Source organism: Anarhichas minor, unplaced genomic scaffold (assembly GCF_050575085.1).
Source record: "Anarhichas minor isolate MPS153535 unplaced genomic scaffold, ASM5057508v1 ptg000007l, whole genome shotgun sequence".
Lineage (NCBI taxonomy): Eukaryota > Metazoa > Chordata > Actinopteri > Perciformes > Anarhichadidae > Anarhichas > Anarhichas minor.
Window position 1 is genome coordinate 2,619,974 of NW_027466453.1, and position 20,998 is coordinate 2,640,971.

The following is a 20,998-nucleotide window of genomic DNA, read 5'->3' on the forward strand; positions in this document are numbered from 1 at the left end:
AAACTCGAAACACAAAATTCAAAACTGCGGTAAATAATTATATATATATCCATTTCTGCACTTTGATGGAAAAAGAAAAGTAATTAAATTGAGAAACTATCTTAAAGCAATGAGTTCGCATCTCAAAATAACGACCTTGTATTTCTTAATACTGACTTAGTATGCTATCAAAGAACGACTTAGTATCTAAAAAAAAATGATTTAGTATCATCAAAGACATTATTCTGAGACGATAAACCAAAATTCTGAGAACAATTTATTATTTTGAGATACTTAGTAATTATTTTGAGATGCTAACTCATTACTTTGTGATGGTTTCTCATTATGACTTACAGGCTTCCACACCACAGCCGTATGTTCTCATCTACACACCGTATGAAGTGCATTTGAGCTGTATTTGCATTGATCAGAAGCTGTGCTGCTCCTGGAGGTGCGTTGCTGTGCTGTGGCTCTTTCCTTTAATGCTCTGACTGACCCGAGTGTTAATAATCAGGGAATAAATAAAACTACTGTGCTGGAAGAGACTGCTGTTTGACGTCAACACCCCTCCTTTACCCATGGACAGGGAGCATGTGTGTTTATTCTCTCATGCACGCCCTCGACACCCCAGCACCGTCTAACACAGACACCCCCCCTGGAATAATACTCCAGATGCTCACATTTCATTATATAAAATACATAAATATATAATAAAAATACACCCAGAAATGTTCTTGACGTCAACTCTACTTTTTTCCCCACGTTGCTTTGTATCCTTTCCCTTGTTTCGTGAGTTTTCACTGTGAACGTTATTCTCATCTCTTCACGTCCTGCTGGGAGGAGCAGCCTAACCTGTTGTGTAACCGTCCTTTCTGCGCAGCAAGGCAGGTGTTCAGGTCGCCCCACAGCACCACCCAGTGGTCAGATCATGTCACTGCAGCGAGGACCTATATTAATGTAGAACAGGACACCCGGAAGCTTTATTGTAATGGTTTGGCATTAGATATTAAAGCTGCACTGGGCAAGAACTCAATGTGGAAAAAAGAGAAACATAAACGATAGTTTAGTGTTTTAAGTGTCGTTTTCCACAGTAGAGACTTTATGAAGCTCCGTCCTACAACTGTCATCTACAGCTTCATTCAAATATTTTTTGGGGTTATTATTTTTTTTTAAATGAATAAATGTTAAATTAGGTCTTTTACATTAGATTTTCACTACACAATTATAAGATTATCTCTTTTAAGTGCAAATTAATTACACTCAAAATACACGTGAGGTGTACTATACTGTATATGAAATGATTTAAGAGGTGCTGAATTACACATCATTAACATGGTATCAACATTTCATTTTTTTTTTTATATAGTGGTTATCATTATCGGTAAATCACAACACACTGGGGACCATGGATATTCAGTCCGCAGAACCCAGAGGATGCCTTCTAACGATTTGAAGGATCAGTTCACCCACATCACAAATGAAAAGCAATATGCAATCCCATCCACAATAAAACCAGCCCAACCAATAAGAAGCAACATGTACAAGTACTTATTAATTTATTTACACTTTTAAAATACACAAATACAGTGGCATTACAAATGAGGAGCAAAAGTCTTAAGGTGTGGAGTGGAAAAAAAAGATTTCCCATGAGTCCACGGTGAGAGATGCATTGTGGGACATGAGCATCCCACATCCCCCCTGCACGGTTAAAAGCAAAAATTAGACAGGAAGTGACAAAAGTAGAAAGAACTGAGAGAAGCAGACACGACAGACTGAAAAAACAATCTATTATCCCTTGTTAAGTGTACTTGCATCTATCATAGCCATCATCAGTGAGACAAACAAGTTCACCCATTGCCTTTTTTGTTTGTTTTTCAAGCCCACAGGTGAGGTATATTTTTATTAAAAAAAACAAATGGAGTGAGGCATTCCCATCCCCTCCAAACGCCGCCATCCGGAGCCGTACAGCGGCTCATGTGGACGCGGTAGACGGAGTGTAAGCACATCCTATACACAACAACAGAACCAACATGTACAAATCACCACTACAACCCCCCCACCCCCCTAAACCCTCCAACTACAGAAAACAGCCGATGACATCCTGCAAGCGGTCTACCACATCGAGGACTTTCTACTCCAAAAGCTGCAGGATTCATCGGCAAAAAACGCTCGGGCGGAAGGAGACACGGGGTCACCGAATAAAATAAAGAGCCGCGTGAGGCTCCGGTGCCGCTGGGACCTCCTCCCTTCTTAAGACAAACACTCAGCACCATAGCTCTCCAGAATCGCCCTCACTCGCGTCCACTCAGCCTGATGTTAAAGGGACAGTTCACCCCAAAAGTCACAAACATGTTTTTCCTCTTAGCTGTAGTGCTCTTCATCAACCTAGATGGGTTTGGTGCGAGTTGCCTCATATTGGAGACATCGGCCGCAGAGATGTCCGTCTTCTCTCCAATGAAATGGGACTATATGGCACGCCTGTATTTTTGATTTGGTGAACTGGCCCTTTAAAAGTTCATCGGCCCATTTTCTACCTCGGACTCTCGCAGCGCTCGAAAAATTGAGGATATGAGCTCCAAAAACCCTTCGTCCTATATTTCCCATAATGCAACGAGATAGTCTTTTCTACAGAAGGCATTCTACTAGTACTTTCCATGAACAACGGACAGGTCTGGATGTTAACAAAGATGGTGGAGCGTGCCTTTAATTTTGTCATACGTCATCTCATCTGAATTTACTGGCTACTGGTTTTGGATTGGGATAAAACTAGAAGTAACGGATCAGGACGTTGGCCGATTTTGGACCAAACTCATGAAGTTTTATGACGTCTTGGCGGTAGATTTAAGTACTTAAATCCACGACCAAGACAGTTTTCTGTAGAGTCTACTGGGCTAATATGGAGAGAGATTTTGGTCCCCGTCTGTCAATAAAGACGGACAGTGAGCGTCTGACTAGGTCGAGGTAGAAAATGCCCAGATGGGCAATGGAGGGGGGGGGGGGGGGGGGGGGGGGGGACAACAACGCAAACAATGGAGGCAGAGGATGAGGTGGTCTAGAGTGAGCTTAGGAGGCAAAGGAGTGAAAACCCTAAAAGAAAATACCCCCCCTCAACATGTTCACCCCCCACCCCTTTGAGCTTGTATAAACCCCCCGAGACAGAACCGCACAAACAAACAGACAGACACACACACACCACAACAACCACCACGTCACTATGCACCGGGTTAAAAACAACGTCTCGTCCGCTCGGTGCGGACGGACCTTTTCCATGCACAGCTTTCCCAAAGCAGCGCAACCGCAGTCACGACCTGAAGACAGAAAAATGTGCTGCGTGTTTTTGGATTTACTACCACGTCCTGGTTCCAACGCACCTGAGGAGGAGGAAAACAAAAACAACAAAACAAAAAGTCGTACTGTGGGATCACCATTGGAACATTAAAAGAGCCTTTCTCACATTTTAAAAACAAGGGGGTTGTCCTACCTTTACATTTACACCTCAAACACCTAAAGCAAAAGGTAAAAAAAAAGAAAAAAAAGAAAAGTCTTCCAGGACACAAAACAGAGTTTGGGCACCGTCCTTTAACGCTGCCGTGACGGATCAAATGTCTTTGTGATCAAAAATGTCCCACACACTATTTTCAAACAAACACTCGTCCTTTTCAAACCCTCGTGAAGAGACGCTTTAAAAATTAGTAAAATCAACGTTTTAAAAAGATGCCAGAGGAAAGTGACTCCATGGCTTCATCGACAGTAAGGAGGAGGGCCACGGCTGCTACCGAACTGTACTCCACCCATCTCTCACTCACACACACACACACACCTGGTTGTGCGCCTCATCCTCTGTCAGGTGTACAGGAGGGCAGCCAGTTGGTAGTCCTCTGTGTCATTGAAGAGTCGTGTGTGTGTGTGTGTGTGTGTGTGTGTGTGTGTTGCAGGCGGTGCGTGTTGAGGCCTCCGTGGTGCACAGGTGGATGGGGAGGGTTTTTCACCGCGGCGCTGCAGACTGGAGGCCGCTGGGCGTGACCCGGGACAGGGCCTGCAGAGGGCACATGGAAATTACTCATTTTTTCCATCAGATATAAAACACAAATCTCTTTAAAAACATATTATATAAGGTAATCATAAATCATAAGCTCCAACTACATAAATAAAGGATCAATAAAAAAAAAAAGATCAACCCATTGTGAGTTCATGCTTTAAGTCTTTCCGCAAGACAAGCAAGCAGCTTTTAAAAACGCTTGTTTTCTGAATGGAGTTTGGTTTGATCAGGGCTCGGCTTTGCCAACATTGTAGCCGTTCCATCGCCACTCAAAATAACGTCATCTAACATAAACACGGCGGCGGCGTAATTGTTTGTACTACAGACTGAAAACTCGCTATGCGTTTGGTGTGGACACAACATTCCCTTTCAGACAGAAAGGGAATGTTGTGTTTTTAGGATGATCCCTTTAACAACATCTTATGATAAATAGACCAAACACCAGAAACACGGCTCATTTCTAAAGCACTTAAAAAGGGCTTGGATTCCAACACAGAAAATCCTGCAGTCGCATACATTGATATTTTTGTAACAATGCAACAATAACATTGCACTAGTTATTATCAAGGGCCTCATAATATAAATATATAAAAGAAAACATCCCCCGTTACACTCTGTGACCTCCTGGGGGAGCACTCGGTCTACAGAGAACTAAAGGAGCTGATGAAGCGCTGCTGTTCAGATCCACACTACCAGCTGGATGCTCGGAGATGATCTTAAATTTATCTAAATTGTTCTCGTTAATCTGTCTCTTACAGAACTACTGCAGCTATTTGGTTGCTTCCCATCAGTGAAAGTAAAAAAAGGGGAACAAACTAACATTTGGTATCATTGAAAAAGGGAAGTGTATAGATGCCGATACACAGCGTGTTCTCTTGTAATCTGTGGTTCCGTTTTTGTCAGTCTTTGTTTGGCAATAGTAGATTTCACAATATGTACTGTTGGGCAGTGCAAAGTCCTCCCTTTGTTCTTTTTAATTCTCATTTCTTGTACCCAACAAAACCTTTCCTGCTCTACTGTGAAAAATAAAGCTTGGTACGTCAGACCTGTCACTACAGCGTTGGGATGCTTACTGTTGAATTGTAACAAGTTACAGATTACTAGTTACCCTTTTAAAAATGTAAGACGTAATTACATTTGATTACTTTTATAACAAGTGTTTTAAACTGGGCAGTAAAGCTGAAAAGCCCTAAAACCTCACAACAAAGAAAAAAACCAAGATGGCAACGGACAAAATTAAAAGATGCCGACGGCCATAATTTCAAAACTTTGCTTCACAACGGTACTCAACACCAACTGTCAAACTTTTAATAAATTCTACAATATACCTTGAATTAAGATTGGAACAGAGCAACATAATGAATGTTATATTCTGCATATAAACTTTTTACTCAAAAACAATGTACCGTATTTTCCGCACTATAAGGCGCACTTAAAAGCCTTTAATTTTCTCAAAAAACGACAGTGCGCCTTGTAATCCGGAGAGCCTTATATATGGATCAATTGGTTAATTGGTTGATCCATACTGGTTGTACACGGCACTCTGTCAAAATGTTTCAGTACGACTGGTAAACTACAAAGCCGCACCGCGGTAAACACCGGTACTGTGCTTACTCCTAGTCCAACACCACTTGTGTGTATAAAGACCCCAAAATGGCACCTTTCAAGAGACACGCTTACGACGCTATTCTATTCTATGCGCCTTATAATCCGGTGCGCCCTATATATAAAAACAGTTCTAAAATAGGCCATTCATTGAAGGTGCGCCTTATAATCCGGTGCGCTTTATAGTGCGGAAAATACGGTACTCGGATGTAACCCCTTAGTAAACACCAACATTTTTAATAGTAACTAATTAAATGACCTATTGTTCACAGTAACTTCAGCTGTTCAATTACATTTACTCGTTAATTGTATTACGTAACTCCCCGACACCGAGCTTTGTGATTATTTGAGCTGACCGCTGTCACTTTGCATAGTCGTTACAAACAGCAAGTGAATTAGGTGCGTTTCCATCAGCTGGGTGAGTAAAGTGTTCCAACGTCAGGAGAGAACACCATGCAAACAAAGCTGTTGGACCGGTTCTCCGGTTAGCCGTTAGCTAACCACAAGTGCTGCTTTGAGAGGCGATAAATCTCTTGATCTACAGCGGCTGCCGCAGCAGCATGTTTGACGGTTCCAAGGATAGTGTCGCTAGGAGTTGCTTCCATCCAGCTTTACTGATTAGACAGTTCACATAAATGCAGTCTCGTCTTGCGTCTTCTTAGACAGTTTTAGCGAGAGGTGAAACGCCATAAAATGAATCGCAATTATCCGTATGACAACGAATCTTCAACTAAACCTCATGATGCGACAGCCCGAGTCAGACCTTGTGGATTTCATACATTACATAACTAAGCGGCGTGTCTTTGTGCGCGTGTGTTACCTGTGAGGACATGCGCGATGCGTCCTGGCGTCCCGTGAGATCCGAAGAGGAGATGTTGACAGGCGCCCCGCGATGAAGACGCATGCTCACCTTCCTCTCCTTCTCCAAACCTGTAAAGGGCACAAGAGGTCAAATGATGGAAAAGCCCTGACTGCTATGTTCAAACTGCACATTAAATTACAACAGCTGGGTTATGTCAGTCAGCTGATTTCAGCTTCTTTTTCTACTGTTAAGGGTGTGTTTGTGTGTGTGTGTGTGTGTGTGTGTGTGTGTGTGCTGACCTGTGGCGGGGTTGAGTGGTGAGGGGGCCGCGACCTCCTGAGTTGCCCTGGCTCTTCCTGAGGCTGAGGCCAGGCCCCTGGCTGCGGGGTTCCTGCTGTGCCTCAGCCTCTCCTCCCGCTCCCGACGCTCCCTCTCTGCGTCCTCCACGGCCCTGTTGGCGCCCTAAAACAAACACACACACACGGTTAACTCTGTGCAAACTCTCCTAACTTCCATTTAGTTCAGCTTTCTGGCTACAACAGATGTCATTTGTCATTTGTCACTGGCTAAATCACCACGGCCTCGGCATTCAACTTTGTTGAAGTTAGAACTTTATCTTTGGTTTGAATGAAATCCTGGAGTGGTCCAGGCCGGCCCTCTGGTCTGCCTCTCTCCACAATACAAGTGGTTTAAAACCCAGAAGAGAGGCTTAAAATAAGACCATGAAAGTGTTTGTATGTAGTCAACAAGATGTTTAAACTAAACACAAAGTCAGTTTGTTTAAAAAGGTGCAATCGGGCCAGAAATTTAGTTTCAAAACATTAAAAAAAATGAACTGACATTTACAAGCGGTGTGACTTGTAAAACCGCTCGTATCTCCAGAGTCATTAGTGAGTCACTGTAGCGTCCTCAGAGCTGCACTGAGGGCTTACCAATAATACATCCATCCGTGTACGTTTTATAGTTTATAGAAGAGTGAGAACAACTTTTTAAATTTTTTTTTCTTTTTTTTTTTTTTACTTTCAGCAGTTTGGGTGAATTCTACATATTCTTGCCCTGCTGTAAGTTAGTTGTGAGGATTCTTTTTAATATAACTGATGACTCTAAATTTAGATCGTATGGACCCAGTAACAGGTGAAATGTTGACTCCTATTTCTTCGGCCAGGTACTACACGTTGCACCTTTCTGGCTAAATATCAAGAAACCCGGACTCAGTAATAATGCACCCAAATACTTACAAACTTGAGCATGTTCCAGTCGAAGACGTAGTCGTAGGAGAAGCCCTGCCTGTGGAAGAGGTTCCTGAAGAGCTGGCGGAGGTACGAGTAGTCGGGCTTGTCGTCGAAGCGCAGGGAGCGGCAGAAGTTCAGGTAGGTGGCAAACTCCGCTGTAGGGGGAGGGGGAGGGGGAGGGGGGGGGGGGGGGGGGGGGGGAAATCGGGACACATGAGCAGTGAGGGTTTGGTTTGGATCAACGTTAATACTTATGGAACTAACAAAGAGCGGAGAGACTTACATGGGTAGCCTTTGCAGAGGACCTCAATGGGCGTGGACATTTTCTTCTCGCTGATGCGCTCGTACTTCTGCCTCTTGGTGGCGGCTTTCAGGCCTTGCCAGGGAAGAGAGCCCAGGTTGAAGTACATGAGGACGTAGCCCAGCGACTCCAAGTCGTCCCGTCTGGACTGCTCTGTGGACGCAAGAGGACAAAGTCAGATCGGCAGCGTGGACGGGGTTCCATCCATTCATTGGAGGATTTTGTGGACGCCGGTCTTACCGATGCCCAGGTGAGTGTTGATGGAGGCGTAGCGCGCCGTGCCGGTCAGGTTCTTGTTCTCGCGGTAGGGGATGTGCTGGTGTGTGCGCGCGTCGCGGTACTTCTTGGCCAGGCCGAAGTCGATGATGTAGACCAGGTTGCCCTTCTTGCCCAGCCCCATCAGGAAGTTGTCCGGCTTCACGTCTCGGTGGATGAAGTTCTTGGAGTGGATGTACTCGATGCGGCTGATCTAGAGGAGAGAAGCAGGAGAGGGTGCGATTATCGTTAGCGCGCAAACACGGATGACACGCGTTCCGATTCGACGTCCGATGAGCGGGCGCTACGCGGAGACCATCGGGACTCACCATCTGGTCGGCCAGCAGCAGGACCGTCTTGAGGCTGAACTTCCGAGAGCAGAAGTTGAACAGGTCCTCCAGGCTGGGCCCCAGCAGCTCCATCACCATCACGTTGTAGTCTCCCTCGGCCCCGCACCACTTTATCGTAGGAATGCCCACTGGAGGAGAGAAGGGAGCAGGAAAGAGGGAGGAAGGGGAAATATTTAGTCCTTATTGAAGGAGTATTGTGATGCAAAAAGCTGTTTACATTACCAAAAGATGGGTGTTTTCTCCACAGGTACCTTGAATATCTTCAAAATTCGGAGTGAATATACTGAATATTATAGTTTCTTGTACTCTATGGTGGCTCAAGGCTAAATGTGATACAAGTCTTAAATCACAATATTTTAATAGTCTGGTGCAGGCCGGTGTAATGTTACTATTGACAATAAAATGTTGATGGGGACAAACTGTCCACCCACACCTGAGCATCTGCGGGCACACGCACATGCACGCGCACATACACAGGAGCAGTGTGAAGGCAGAGGCCAGCTGGTTTAGTAGTAGCTGGTAATTGGCTGATGTTGCCAAGGCAAAGAGGCCATCTGGCATTCTCTTCTATAGGCAGATGGCAACAAAATGATGTTGCTCAGCACCAAGCGCGCGCACGCGCACACACATCTATTTATATACGTACAAACGCAAATACAGCCCTTGGTCTGGGTCAGCCGGCGTGCCCCGATACATCCTAGCGTGCTGGGACACAAATACAAATGCATGCGTGTGCACATTTGTAACAAACTTGTACACGCAGTCAAGCAGACTGTTATATTATTGCTGATGTAATAAATTCATTTGAAAAGAAAAGGTGCTAAACTCAAAATTTTGAGCATTTGTATAACCGCAAACACTGACTTGCTCTGTAAAGATATAGTAAGGTCAGCGCTGTTGCTTGCACCGTTAGCTGCTAGCCGCCGGCTCAGCTGCCGCCATGTTGAGAGCCGTGTGGCGGCAAATCCCTCAATCACATATATGCTCTGAATGTGGAACTTAGCACCTTTTTAAAAATGCGCTACTTTGACTCTGATGCAGCCGCCTCTCTCGGTCTGTTTCGTCACTCAAAAGCCTCCAATCTGTTTGGTTACACGTCATGAGTAACAGACCACTGACTGTCACTGACGGGCAACATTGGTCTAGACTTCTGTCCATTCTTGAGACTCTCTGGGGAGGAGTGTGAAGAGTGGATGTCGGTGTCAGTTTTCTTAAACCGAGGAGGCAGAATATTTACAGACACACTTTTACATCAACATGTTCTCCCACCTCACCGGAAACGGTTCAGTTTCCAAACACGGTTTTGTGATCAGGGAGGGAATTAGGCTACAAAATAAGATCCCTGCTACAATATAATATAATATACAGCTTATGACAATATAGGAGGCCTGTATTGACGTGGAGTACATAGTTCATTAAAGTACAAACAACACTTTACAGAGTGACAGGATGCGTGTGCACGTGTACCGTACCTCCGCCCTGCATCATCTTGTAGATCTTGCTCTCGATGTGGAGCTGTGGGTGTTTGGTCTTCACGCATTCCAACTTGATGGCAACCTCCTCTCCGACAGAGATGTCCGTACCTAGACGGGACAGACAGAATGCAGGACGTTAATCGGAGTACGCAGACGTTCACTGCGGCTATTGATTTGTCTCGTGTAACAGTATCTCATCTGCAGCAGAGCGTGGACAAGTCGAAGATGTACTGCCGTCGGGTCAAAGTCCAGCGTAATCACGTTTATCCAAGTCCTATAATTCAATGAAGCTAACTTGACATGAAGATAATAATTTCACTTGCCCAAAAGTTTCATAGTGACATATATATATATATACATATAGATATATACATACATATCACTTGTGTGGTTAGTAATTAAAGTGAAGGAGGAGTAACTGTGACGAACTTTCATTTTGTGTTGATTTTGGCGGTACCCGCAGACAAACCCACCAGACTCCCTTTAGAAAACCTCTAATTTTACTGCAGTGGTGGTCTGACAGGCTGCGCCACGCAGTCCTGGTTCTGGTTCTCCCGTCCCTCCCTTCCCTCCAGCGGGCCCAGCAATACGGCCTGGGCCTCCAGCAGCGTGTTGGCCCCTAGCGGAACAGCTAATCTCAGCTAAAAGGAGTTTCTGATGAACCTATGGAGGTCAAACAGTCATCAGTATTATATTGAGACGGTTTCATAACCAGTTAAAAGTTTATAGTAACTCATAAAAACTTAAAGCCAGTCAACATTGAAGAGACACCACCAGCGTGCACTGCATGTACCCTGCTCTCCTCTCGAGTGTCTCCTTGCATGTGCAGCCCGACTTCCTCGCAGCTATAATTACATTTCTTCAGACAAGAGGGTCTGCATGGGAGTCCGCTCTCTGCTGCTGCGGTGCTTCAGCTTCCTTAACATGGTTACGGGTTCCAGTTACCTTCCACTTAAAACGCAGCAACTGAACACCAGGTTACATAATCCCGTTTTCACACACATGGTCTCACACGGGCAGCAGTTCAAAGCGGCACCAATGAAGCATCATCGATTTCTCCGTATGAGGTCATCTGGGCGGGGCACCACTCCCTGGGGCGGGGCGGGGGGGAGCCATGACTCACTTTAAAAGCTTATATGGTTTAATGTTTACACACGAGAACTGATCAAATCATGCTGAGCAGAAGGCGGTGTGTATGTGGCTGTGCAGCATGTGAGAGGGCGTCGCAATGATGCAGGAAAACAAAGGGGCTGCAGATCATATCTATGTGCAACCAAATTAGATGACATTGATCTGCCTCTGGCTGGATACCCAAATCCATATCAGTCCCGGTAGCAGCTTTAATTTCCCTGAATGGCATCAGGGACGACATTTTGTTTCCCCGCAGAGGACCATGTTAGAGGGCAAAAATGGGAAGTATTTATCTATGAGCCTCACATAGGGCAGCACAACTCTCCCCTTAAAACGCTTTTTTTTTTATTTTATTTTTTATGTATTTATTCACTTTTACATTTATTTTCTTTTGGAGAATTAAAGCAGCATTAATATAGCAGAAAACAACTATTTGCTATGTAAATATATTGTGGGGTAATGTCTATCTGTGTGTTATCAGAGCTTCTCCCTGCTTTGTTATGTTAGCGCTGCCCCACCGGCTAGCTAACGGCCCCGCAGCGCTCACACGACGGTCACAGCTGATAACGGCGTTCGGACCGATAGTCCGTAGTCTGCACCGATAGCGCTCTTAGCTGGCTCAGCCGTCGCCATGTTGAGAGCTGTGTGGAAGCTGTTCACAATTTATTTTATTCCTTTACGAAAAATTTAAAGGGGGTTTCTGAAATCAAGAAGATAATGGATAGATGCAAATAACTTTTACTTGCAACAATCATGAGAGAAATGTATAATTATGTCCAATGCATGTATTCTTATAGAGTGATAGGTAAACAAGGTCGGTTTTTTCTGCTTCAGTTTCAGCACAAAGAGCTTCACTCACAATGACTTGTTGTAGAGCGCGTGATTGGCCAATCCATTAACCCACCAATCAAATGAAAATGTCCACAAAGGCTCTTCACAGTCAGAGCAGCACATCTCAGTGTTTTGTCAGTTTTCTTTTTGCGTCACAGGAATGTGATTTGTCTCGACAGATTTTTCTAGGAATGCCCCCCCCCCCCAGCCAGCCCATGACCTTCTTGAGATTGTGTGTGTTATTGGTACAAAAGTGTGTGCATATGTAGCGTGTGTGTGTGTTTTTATCCTGAGCATGGCTGCAGGTTGAACATGCCCGGACACACCCCCCCCCCATACACTAGAACAGCAACAGAGGTAAAACTACTCATACCCCAATTTACACTGAGTCACTTCACTTTAAACTTTTTATGATGTTAATAACTACACACTATCTCATGTCACGCTGGCACTCTAGTATGTGCGTGCTAACTGGCGGGGCGGACTGGTCCAGACTTGAACACAGAAGAATGGCGCAGATTAAACTCACTCTGGAGTGTCTTATAAAGATCCGCAGCACAAACGATATAAAGAAGGCGGATGTGGTGCAAGGCCTCTGGGAGCCGTGGGGCCTTTGTGGTTCAGGACAAGGACACACATCAAACCCTGAACGTAAGATGTGGAACTCTGAAATGGGGGAAATGGATCAATGTGGCCGGTGCTTTGCAACTGTAAAGCAGCAACAACAAAAAGATTTCTCAACTCTCAAAGTTTCTGAGAAACAGCGGCCTGGGGTGACGTCACCACGACCGCTATAAACACAGTCGCTTTGTACGCAACCAAACCACGGAGCTCCAGAGGAGCAGTGAGTCACCGGCAGCGCTGGAACCTCAGCGTGTCTCGACTTCTCTGGGATTGTTGCTCGCTTCGCTTATGCAAATGGACCCATCCCTTTCAGCATACACCGACTGCTCTCACTTTACAATATCTGTTACACAAGTCCTAGTCAAACGGGTAACAAACTGAAGCAGAGCTGTTCCTCGTCACTAAAGTTTGCCTTTTAAAAAAAATTTAAAAAGCAATCTGCGTTTTCCTTTTGATTACAACTGCAATTCAGTGTGGGATTTAAAAAAAAATATGTAGCTTCTTTATTATTCACGATACACAAGCAACAAGTCCTTCTATAATATGGCAAACAACACTGTTATGGGCCGACGCCATCTGATGAAATGAGATGAAATTGATGCACGAGTGTATTTGAATAACGCATGTTTATTGAGCTATTTAAATGTACAAACCCTCAGGTACAGTAGAATATTAGAACTTGTAATTTAGGGCCAGGCGACATGGGAAAAATCTTCTATCGCTATGTAGGTCAAGTCATATGTCGGTAACAATATACAGGTGCTGGTCATATAATTAGAATATCATCAAAAAGTTGATTTATTTCACTAATTCCATTCAAAAAGTGAAACTTGTATATTATATTCATTCATTACACAGACTGATATATTTCAAATGTTTATTTCTTTTAATTTTGATGATTATAACTGACAACTAAGGAAAATCCCAAATTCAGTATCTCAGAAAATTTGAATATTGTGAAAAGGTTCAATATTGAAGAGACCTGGTGCCACACTCTAATCAGCTAATTAACTAAACACCTGCAAAGGCCTTTAAATGGTCTCTCAGTCTAGTTCTGTAGGCTACACAATCATGGGGAAGACTGCTGACTTGACAGTTGTCCAAAAGACGACCATTGACACCTTGCACAAGGAGGGCAAGACACAAAAGGTCATTGTAAAAGAGGCTGGCTGTTCACAGAGCTCTGTGTCCAAGCACATTAATAGAGAGGTGAAGGGAAGGAAAAGATGTGGTAGAAAAAAGTGTATAAGCAATAGGGATAACCGCACCCTGGAGAGGATTGTGAAACAAAACCGATTCAAAAATGTGGGGGAGATTCAGAAAGAGTGGACTGCAGCTGGAGTCAGTGCTTCAAGAACCACTACGCACAGACGTATGCAAGACATGGGTTTCAGCTGTCGCATTCCTTGTGTCAAGCCACTCTTGAACAACAGACAGCGTCAGAAGCGTCTCGCCTGGGCTAAAGACAAAAAGGACTGGACTGCTGCTGAGTGGTCCAAAGTTATGTTCTCTGATGAAAGTAAATTTTGCATTTCCTTTGGAAATCAGGGTCCCAGAGTCTGGAGGAAGAGAGGAGAGACACACAATCCACATTGCTTGAGGTCCAGTATAAAGTTTCCACAGTCAGTGATGGTTTGGGGTGCCATGTCATCTGCTGGTGTTGGTCCACTGTGTTTTCTGAGGTCCAAGGTCAACGCAGCCGTATACCAGGAAGTTTTAGAGCACTTCATGCTTCCTGCTGCTGACCAACTTTATGGAGATGCAGATTTAATTTTCCAACAGGACTTGGCACCTGCACACAGTGCCAAAGCAACCAGTACCTGGTTTAAGGACCATGGTATCCCTGTTCTTAATTGGCCAGCAAACTCGCCTGACCTTAACCCCATAGGGTATTGTGAAGAGGATGATGCGAAATGCCAGACCCAACAATGCAGAAGAGCTGAAGGCCACTATCAGAGCAACCTGGGCTCTCATAACACCTGAGCAGTGCCACAGACTGATCGACTCCATGCCACGCCGCATTGCTGCAGTAATTCAGGCAAAAGGAGCCCCAACTAAGTATTGAGTGCTGTACATGCTCATACTTTTCATGTTCATACTTTTCAGTTGGCCAAGATTTCTAAAAATCCTTTCTTTGTATTGGTCTTAAGTAATATTCTAATTTTCTGAGATACTGAATTTGGGATTTTCCTTAGTTGTCAGTTATAATCATCAAAAGTAAAAGAAATAAACATTTGAAATATATCAGTCTGTGTGTAATGAATGAATATAATAGACAAGTTTCACTTTTTGAATGGAATTTGTGAAATAAATCAACTTTTTGATGATATTCTAATTATATGACCAGCAGCTGTATATATATATATATATATATATCAGGATATAGCATGTTTACAGGTGATTCAATAAATGAATAGTCTATATGAAATAAAGGTGAACTTAATACTTGACAAATGAAAATGCATTTATTCATTATATTTAGAGCTCAAGTGCAAAAATATTAAACATTTAGTTAGCATGTGCTCGTTATCAATTTGGACGACGTAATTGTTTATCACGATGTACGAGTCTATCACGGTATGATTCCGTTGAAAGACGATAAATGATATGGAATTATCGCCCAGTTGTAAATATGTAATAAAATCATCATGACGTAACTTAAGGTTCTCTGTACGATATTAAGAGCATTAATATAGCAGCACACAACTACTGTCCATGTAAAGATAGAGGAGTGATGTCTGACTGAGCAGAGAATGAAGTCACTCTCCCCATGCAAAGCGCTGCAGATCACTAATACATGTAAAATACATTTCAATGGTACTGATCTCCAGTCAGTTAGAGCAACACATCACACAAACCGTAAAGGTATTGAGATAAAGTCGAAGCCTCTGTGCCTCTGCTTTCAGACCGTGGTCACAGCGGACACTTTGTTCTCCCTCCAGGAGGTTGATGCTCACTTCTGGGCTGACCCCCGTCCCTTTATACAGCATTTGAATGTATTCAGAGACTGTACATTTACTACCACGAGAGTGAGACAACTCTACTTCTTTCCTCCCTGCACCGATCGACCTGTCTGCTCTGAGCCACCGTCACTCTCTGGCCCACTACCCAATGTGGGCCCATGCCAAACCAATAAGAGCGGGAAGTTGATTACAAAACCCTCCAAAAGAGGGTTCAATTGTGTTTCATAGACTGAGGGAGGTGTGAGCAAGTGAAGATCAAATGGCCCTCTGGTTTAGATTGTGTAGCATTAAAAAAAAACTAACTCGTGCAATGACAGAATTGAGTTCCATTATATCACGACGTTTAGATTCGATTAATCGTTCAGCCCCACCACCGAGTGGATCTACGAAGTCCAGTTTCAGTGACGGATCCACGAGTTTGAAGCCTTATCAGACGGCAAAACAACACTGAGCAGTAGAAAAGTTATCTACCAGGAGTGTAGCCGACACGACAGGCCAGCGCAGTGCGTTGTGAGATGACTCCTCAATACGCGGTGTAAAACGCTGAGCTAGGTTCAACTGTTTGCAGATGGACCCAGCGGAGTGTCCAGGAAGTGGCCACTTCCGGCCAGTAAATAACAGACTGTACATAAGAAGCGGACGTAGCCGCCGTGACGTCAACCATTGGTTTGTGGACTGCTGTTATGAAGCCTCGAGTCTGGCGTTTTGGCCGTCGCCATCTTGGCTTTTTGCAAACAGTGAACAGAAGTGACTGCAGAGGAGTGACGTAGAGATGCCGTAACTCTGGTAGCGACCTGCCAATCACAAGGGAGCCCCTCCCTGAAGCATACTACCAAAAGGTAAACACTTCAGCACATCTCCCCGGTAAACCACAGTGTCAGGTAGTGAGCTTAAGGTGGATGTTGTTACCACAGTTTGGACGGAGCCAGCGTCATGTTTTGTCATGACTAACCTCTCAAATGATGACTAACTGTTCTACCACTTCTGACAGTCCACGTTTACACCCAGTCAGAGCACAGAGAGTACAGGGCTTCGTTCCAACAGCTGACCTCATCGCCTCCTCCTGCCAATCACAAACAGCCTCTCACAGAGTCCAGCAGAGTCCACCACCCAGTGCTCACACGTCATCAAAGCTCTGTATGGGAGCATTACTGCACACGTACATGCATAAAATATAGCCACGAGCACTAAATATTTCCGCTAAACTTCTAATACTGTGTCAGGCGCCTTGATGCTATAGAACCACTCACATGACTGATGCGTCACATCAGTCACCAGCCAGGGAGCCGGAATAACACGTAAACAGCCGGCAGCTCTTGCCTTCAGTCCAATCAACAGGTTATGTGGAACAGTCTGGATCTAACTAATGCATTCATTAAGCTATGAGCAGACAACTCCACTGACGCCATAAAAAATGAGTACTTGCGTATTTTACAAAGTAAATCATTAACCCTCAGGGGGAGAGGGAGCGTAACATTTCACGTGGCAAAAGGCAGATATTTAATGAGCGCACCTTTTGTTTACGCTCTGAAATACATCTTGTCAATGTTACACAACATGATTCATGGATGCAATTTATAGTAAATGGGCTAAAAACTACATTAATGGTACGGTCCTTTAACAAAGCAGGATCAACCAGCACTCTAAAGATAAAGCCCTCTGTACGCTTTCACTTTTAATATTAAAATACTGAAGATACCGCAGGATTTTATGCTTTTATGTCATTGGTAACAGAATATCTTTGGGTTTTGGACCGTTAAAAAAACAAGCAATATGTAGATGTGACTTTGGAATTGGATGGTGATTTTCACTTTTCTCTGTCATTTTACAGACAAACGACTGATAGAAATAATCCACCGATTCACCAATGCTGAGAACAACAGTAGCAGCCCTGTTCTCGTGACCATTCTGATGAAAGCTTGTTTTCTTACTAGATCTCATCGTCTTCAACGAGCGGTTTAGGAGACATATTTAAAGAACTTTTACCAAAAGGAGTTAAATAGAACTTCTGCAAAGGTATTACTTATCTGTACTAGTTCTGTGTAAACCATTGCCCGTATATGGGTCAATTACTAAATTCCTCCATACCAAAATAATCAATAATATAACACTGTCTGCCACATAATTAAATCATATTGTGAGTGAGTGCCAACAGTCAGACTTGTGAATTCTTCTCTCGGGGTTGATTAGATGTCAGTGATGAGGTGATCAGTCCACAGGCAGTAAAAAGAAAAACCTGCATCATGAATTGATAATGTCATGTCATTGTTGTCCAGCTCAGCTCAGAAATGCAATCAGCTGTTGTCAAACACTGCCAAGAGATGGTGACCTCCGATGTGGCCACCAGAGGATGCATTCATGGTTTAATATATAAAGAATTTTAATTCCAATGTTTTCCATTACCTAGGTTTCCCAAACGTTTGTGCCTCTAACGCACAGATGTCAGTATTGATGCACTCCCACCATTAATGACAACAGCCTCATTGCTAACAATCTAACCCTCTAAAGAGCAATCTTTAACCAGCCCAACTAATGCTTATCTCTTTAACATTCACCTTCAATGAGAGGCAACAAACACGATCAATAGGGCACATTTGCATATGACAATCAGCAATGTATGACCATGTCCCCTCAGTTTCACGTCAAAGACACCACAGCTGGTCTGAAGGACCCGGATTACACACAAATACATCACGTTTCATATAGTGGTTACTTTCGGAGAGAAATCTATTGGTTGCGCATTGAAACTGTAAGAAAAAAACCTTTTGGAAACCTGTCAAGGAAATGATCCTGTTTGACAAGCACCGATGAAGCTAACGTTAGCCTTCTGGTGAATCTCTCTTTTAGGGATCAGAGGAAGACCGTGAACCGGCCTGGTGTGTTTAGAGGCGACTCTTCAGCATCACTAGGTTAGGTTCATGTCATTTACCACTTAACATTAAAGCCTGTATTTCCCGGTCTCCTGCTGCTTCCAGGCGACTAAAGGGAACTCAAATATATGCTAACGTTAGTCGATAAAGGGTTTAGCTCATGTTGCACAGCGGGTAGCCGTCAGTTAAAGATACCTGTCGTGAACACGGCTCACTTGGACAGTCATGTCACGACAGCTAAAGTGTCCCCCTAAGTCGAGCAAATTCACCATGAACATCGTCTGCTGTGAAATGTCAAGGTACCGTTTTGTTAACGCTAGCTGCCTAGCTACACAGAGTGCTAGCTGAGTGGCTAACGTTGCGAACACTAAACACTGAACAGCTGATGGAGCTCGTTTAGGAAACCAGCTGACAAACTGTCAGAGCTCCATGTCCCCGATGGAGGAAACACAGAACAGCGGGTGTATTTGACTCGAACTCACCCAGGTAGATGTCCCCAAATGATCCACTTCCAATTTTCCTGCCCAGTCTATATCGGTTCCCCACTCTCAACTCCATGATTAGCGATCTGTGTTCGGCTAGCAAGCGCGCTCGCTAGCTCCAAAATATTCCGCAAAAAATGTTCAGGTTTTAAAAGCTCGAGCCTGTTTAACAGCAGAACAGGCGACACATTAAAACCTCTCGGTAGCGATGGTGGAGTCTTCCTGTAGATCGTCTCCCGGATGAAGTCGGCTCTCACAATCTTTCGCCGCTTGTTTTAAAACGACGCTGATCTCATATTGGGCTAATACGCAGCTCGTTCAAAAGGTTTGAGTTTGTACTTTATGCTCTCGCTGCTTTTGATACGGATGCGCGTTAATTGTCCACGGATGAAGATGGATTTTGGCGGAGGTTACGCTGGGTCCTGGTCCGTCTTCACCGTCTCTGTCAGTCTACTAGGATGTGTCTGACGTCACTTCCCTGCTGGGTGATGAGGGAGGACGCTGCCAGAGAGCGTCTGAAGTAGAGAGCTGTCAATAGAGAGCAAGACCGGTAACACCTTCACTGGGCCTGCACAGAGAACTACAGTTTTAAGGATATAACTGAACTCGGAAATAGCTTGTGATAAAAATAACATTACACTTTTAATAAGCCTTCCACTGATTGATTTGATAAGGTTATGCTCTCTTCCCCACGTTTTCTTGTACATGTCCGCCGTGCTCTCTTTACTGATTGAATCACTCATTCAATCTGGATTATCAATTTTATTTTCACAGTCTCCGGATTCAAAGGTTTCTGGGTCACAAACTGAAAACTTCATTGCCGTCAAATAAAATTCACCTATGACAACGTTTAACCCAGCAGCCTTCTGCTTTTACAGGTGGAGTTGGAAAGCTGAGCGCTCTCAGTTTTTCCCCCATAATATCTCTCCCAATTCAGGTCCACACTGACATCACAGAGAGAGATGTTCATGTTTACTTTAAGAGTTTTGGACTGTTTTAGACCGTAGGAACACCATGTATGATTCAAAACAATACATTAAAAATAATAAATCAAATAAATGATAAATATTTTATATATTGATAAGGAAATTATATTTAAATTATACATCCCATTATATATTATCAATCCCGAAAACTAGAGTGTTAAAAGCTCAAATTTGTGTTGTCAGTGTGGACCTGAATTGGGAGAGATGTTATGGGAAAAAAATATTTATATTTATTATTATATATTTTTTAAATTATATATCACTAAAATATTATTTAAGTATTATTTATGCCGTGGAAGTATTATTTATGGCCACCATCTTTATATATATATAATATTTATCACATATCACATCATAATATATATATATATATATATATATATATATATATATATATTTATATATATAATGATGTGATGTGTGGTAAATATTTTAATTTATTATTTTGATAAATTGGTAAATGGTATTCCTACGGTCTAAGACAGTCCAGAAATATTAGTAAACATGAACAACTCTATCCCAAATCCCCAAAACTAGAGTGTTAAAAGCTCAAATTTGTGATGTTAGCGTGGACCTGAATTGGGAGAGATGTTATGGAAAAAGACAGAGCACCTGTAAAGCAGGAGGCTGCTGGGTAAACGTTATCATAACTGAACTTTATTTGACGTAAATTAGGTTTTCAGTTTGTGACCCAGAAGCCTCCATGGTATGGTTACATTGCCTGTATCATTTTGAAAACCATGACATTATGAAATCAAGTTTGTATTTCCATAAGTCTGTTCAATTTCATTGTGAGTTAGAGAAAAAAAAAGTGTGAAAATATATATATACGTGTATAGAGATGGTGTCCATAAATACTACTTCCATGCCATGAATAATGCTTAAATAATATTTAAATAATATATAATTACAAAAATTATTTAACTGACCTCGCTGGACATATCAGCCATACAGCACTACTCCCCCAAGCGGTGAAGTATAATTTACGACCGCCATCTTTGCCGTCCTCAGTCTCCTCACTCATTGCCCGGTGTTGTTGTTCGTGTTTGGTTGCTTACTAGGGGCTCATCTCT

At 43.3% G+C, this 20,998-nt stretch overlaps 1 protein-coding gene across 1 annotated transcript; it reads right to left on the reverse strand.

The window, feature by feature from the left end:
• Positions 1–1,518: 1,518 nt before the first annotated feature.
• On the reverse strand, positions 1,519–19,400 carry csnk1da (casein kinase 1, delta a). Its single transcript, XM_076082627.1, has 9 exons — positions 18,940–19,400; positions 10,036–10,146; positions 8,543–8,691; positions 8,199–8,427; positions 7,941–8,111; positions 7,664–7,812; positions 6,725–6,887; positions 6,444–6,553; positions 1,519–4,015 (listed from the first exon to the last, which is right to left on the reverse strand). Exons 1-9 carry the CDS (start codon positions 19,013–19,015, stop codon positions 3,965–3,967), a joined length of 1,209 nt encoding a protein of 402 aa, XP_075938742.1. The 5' UTR covers positions 19,016–19,400; the 3' UTR covers positions 1,519–3,964.
• Positions 19,401–20,998: the final 1,598 nt, after the last annotated feature.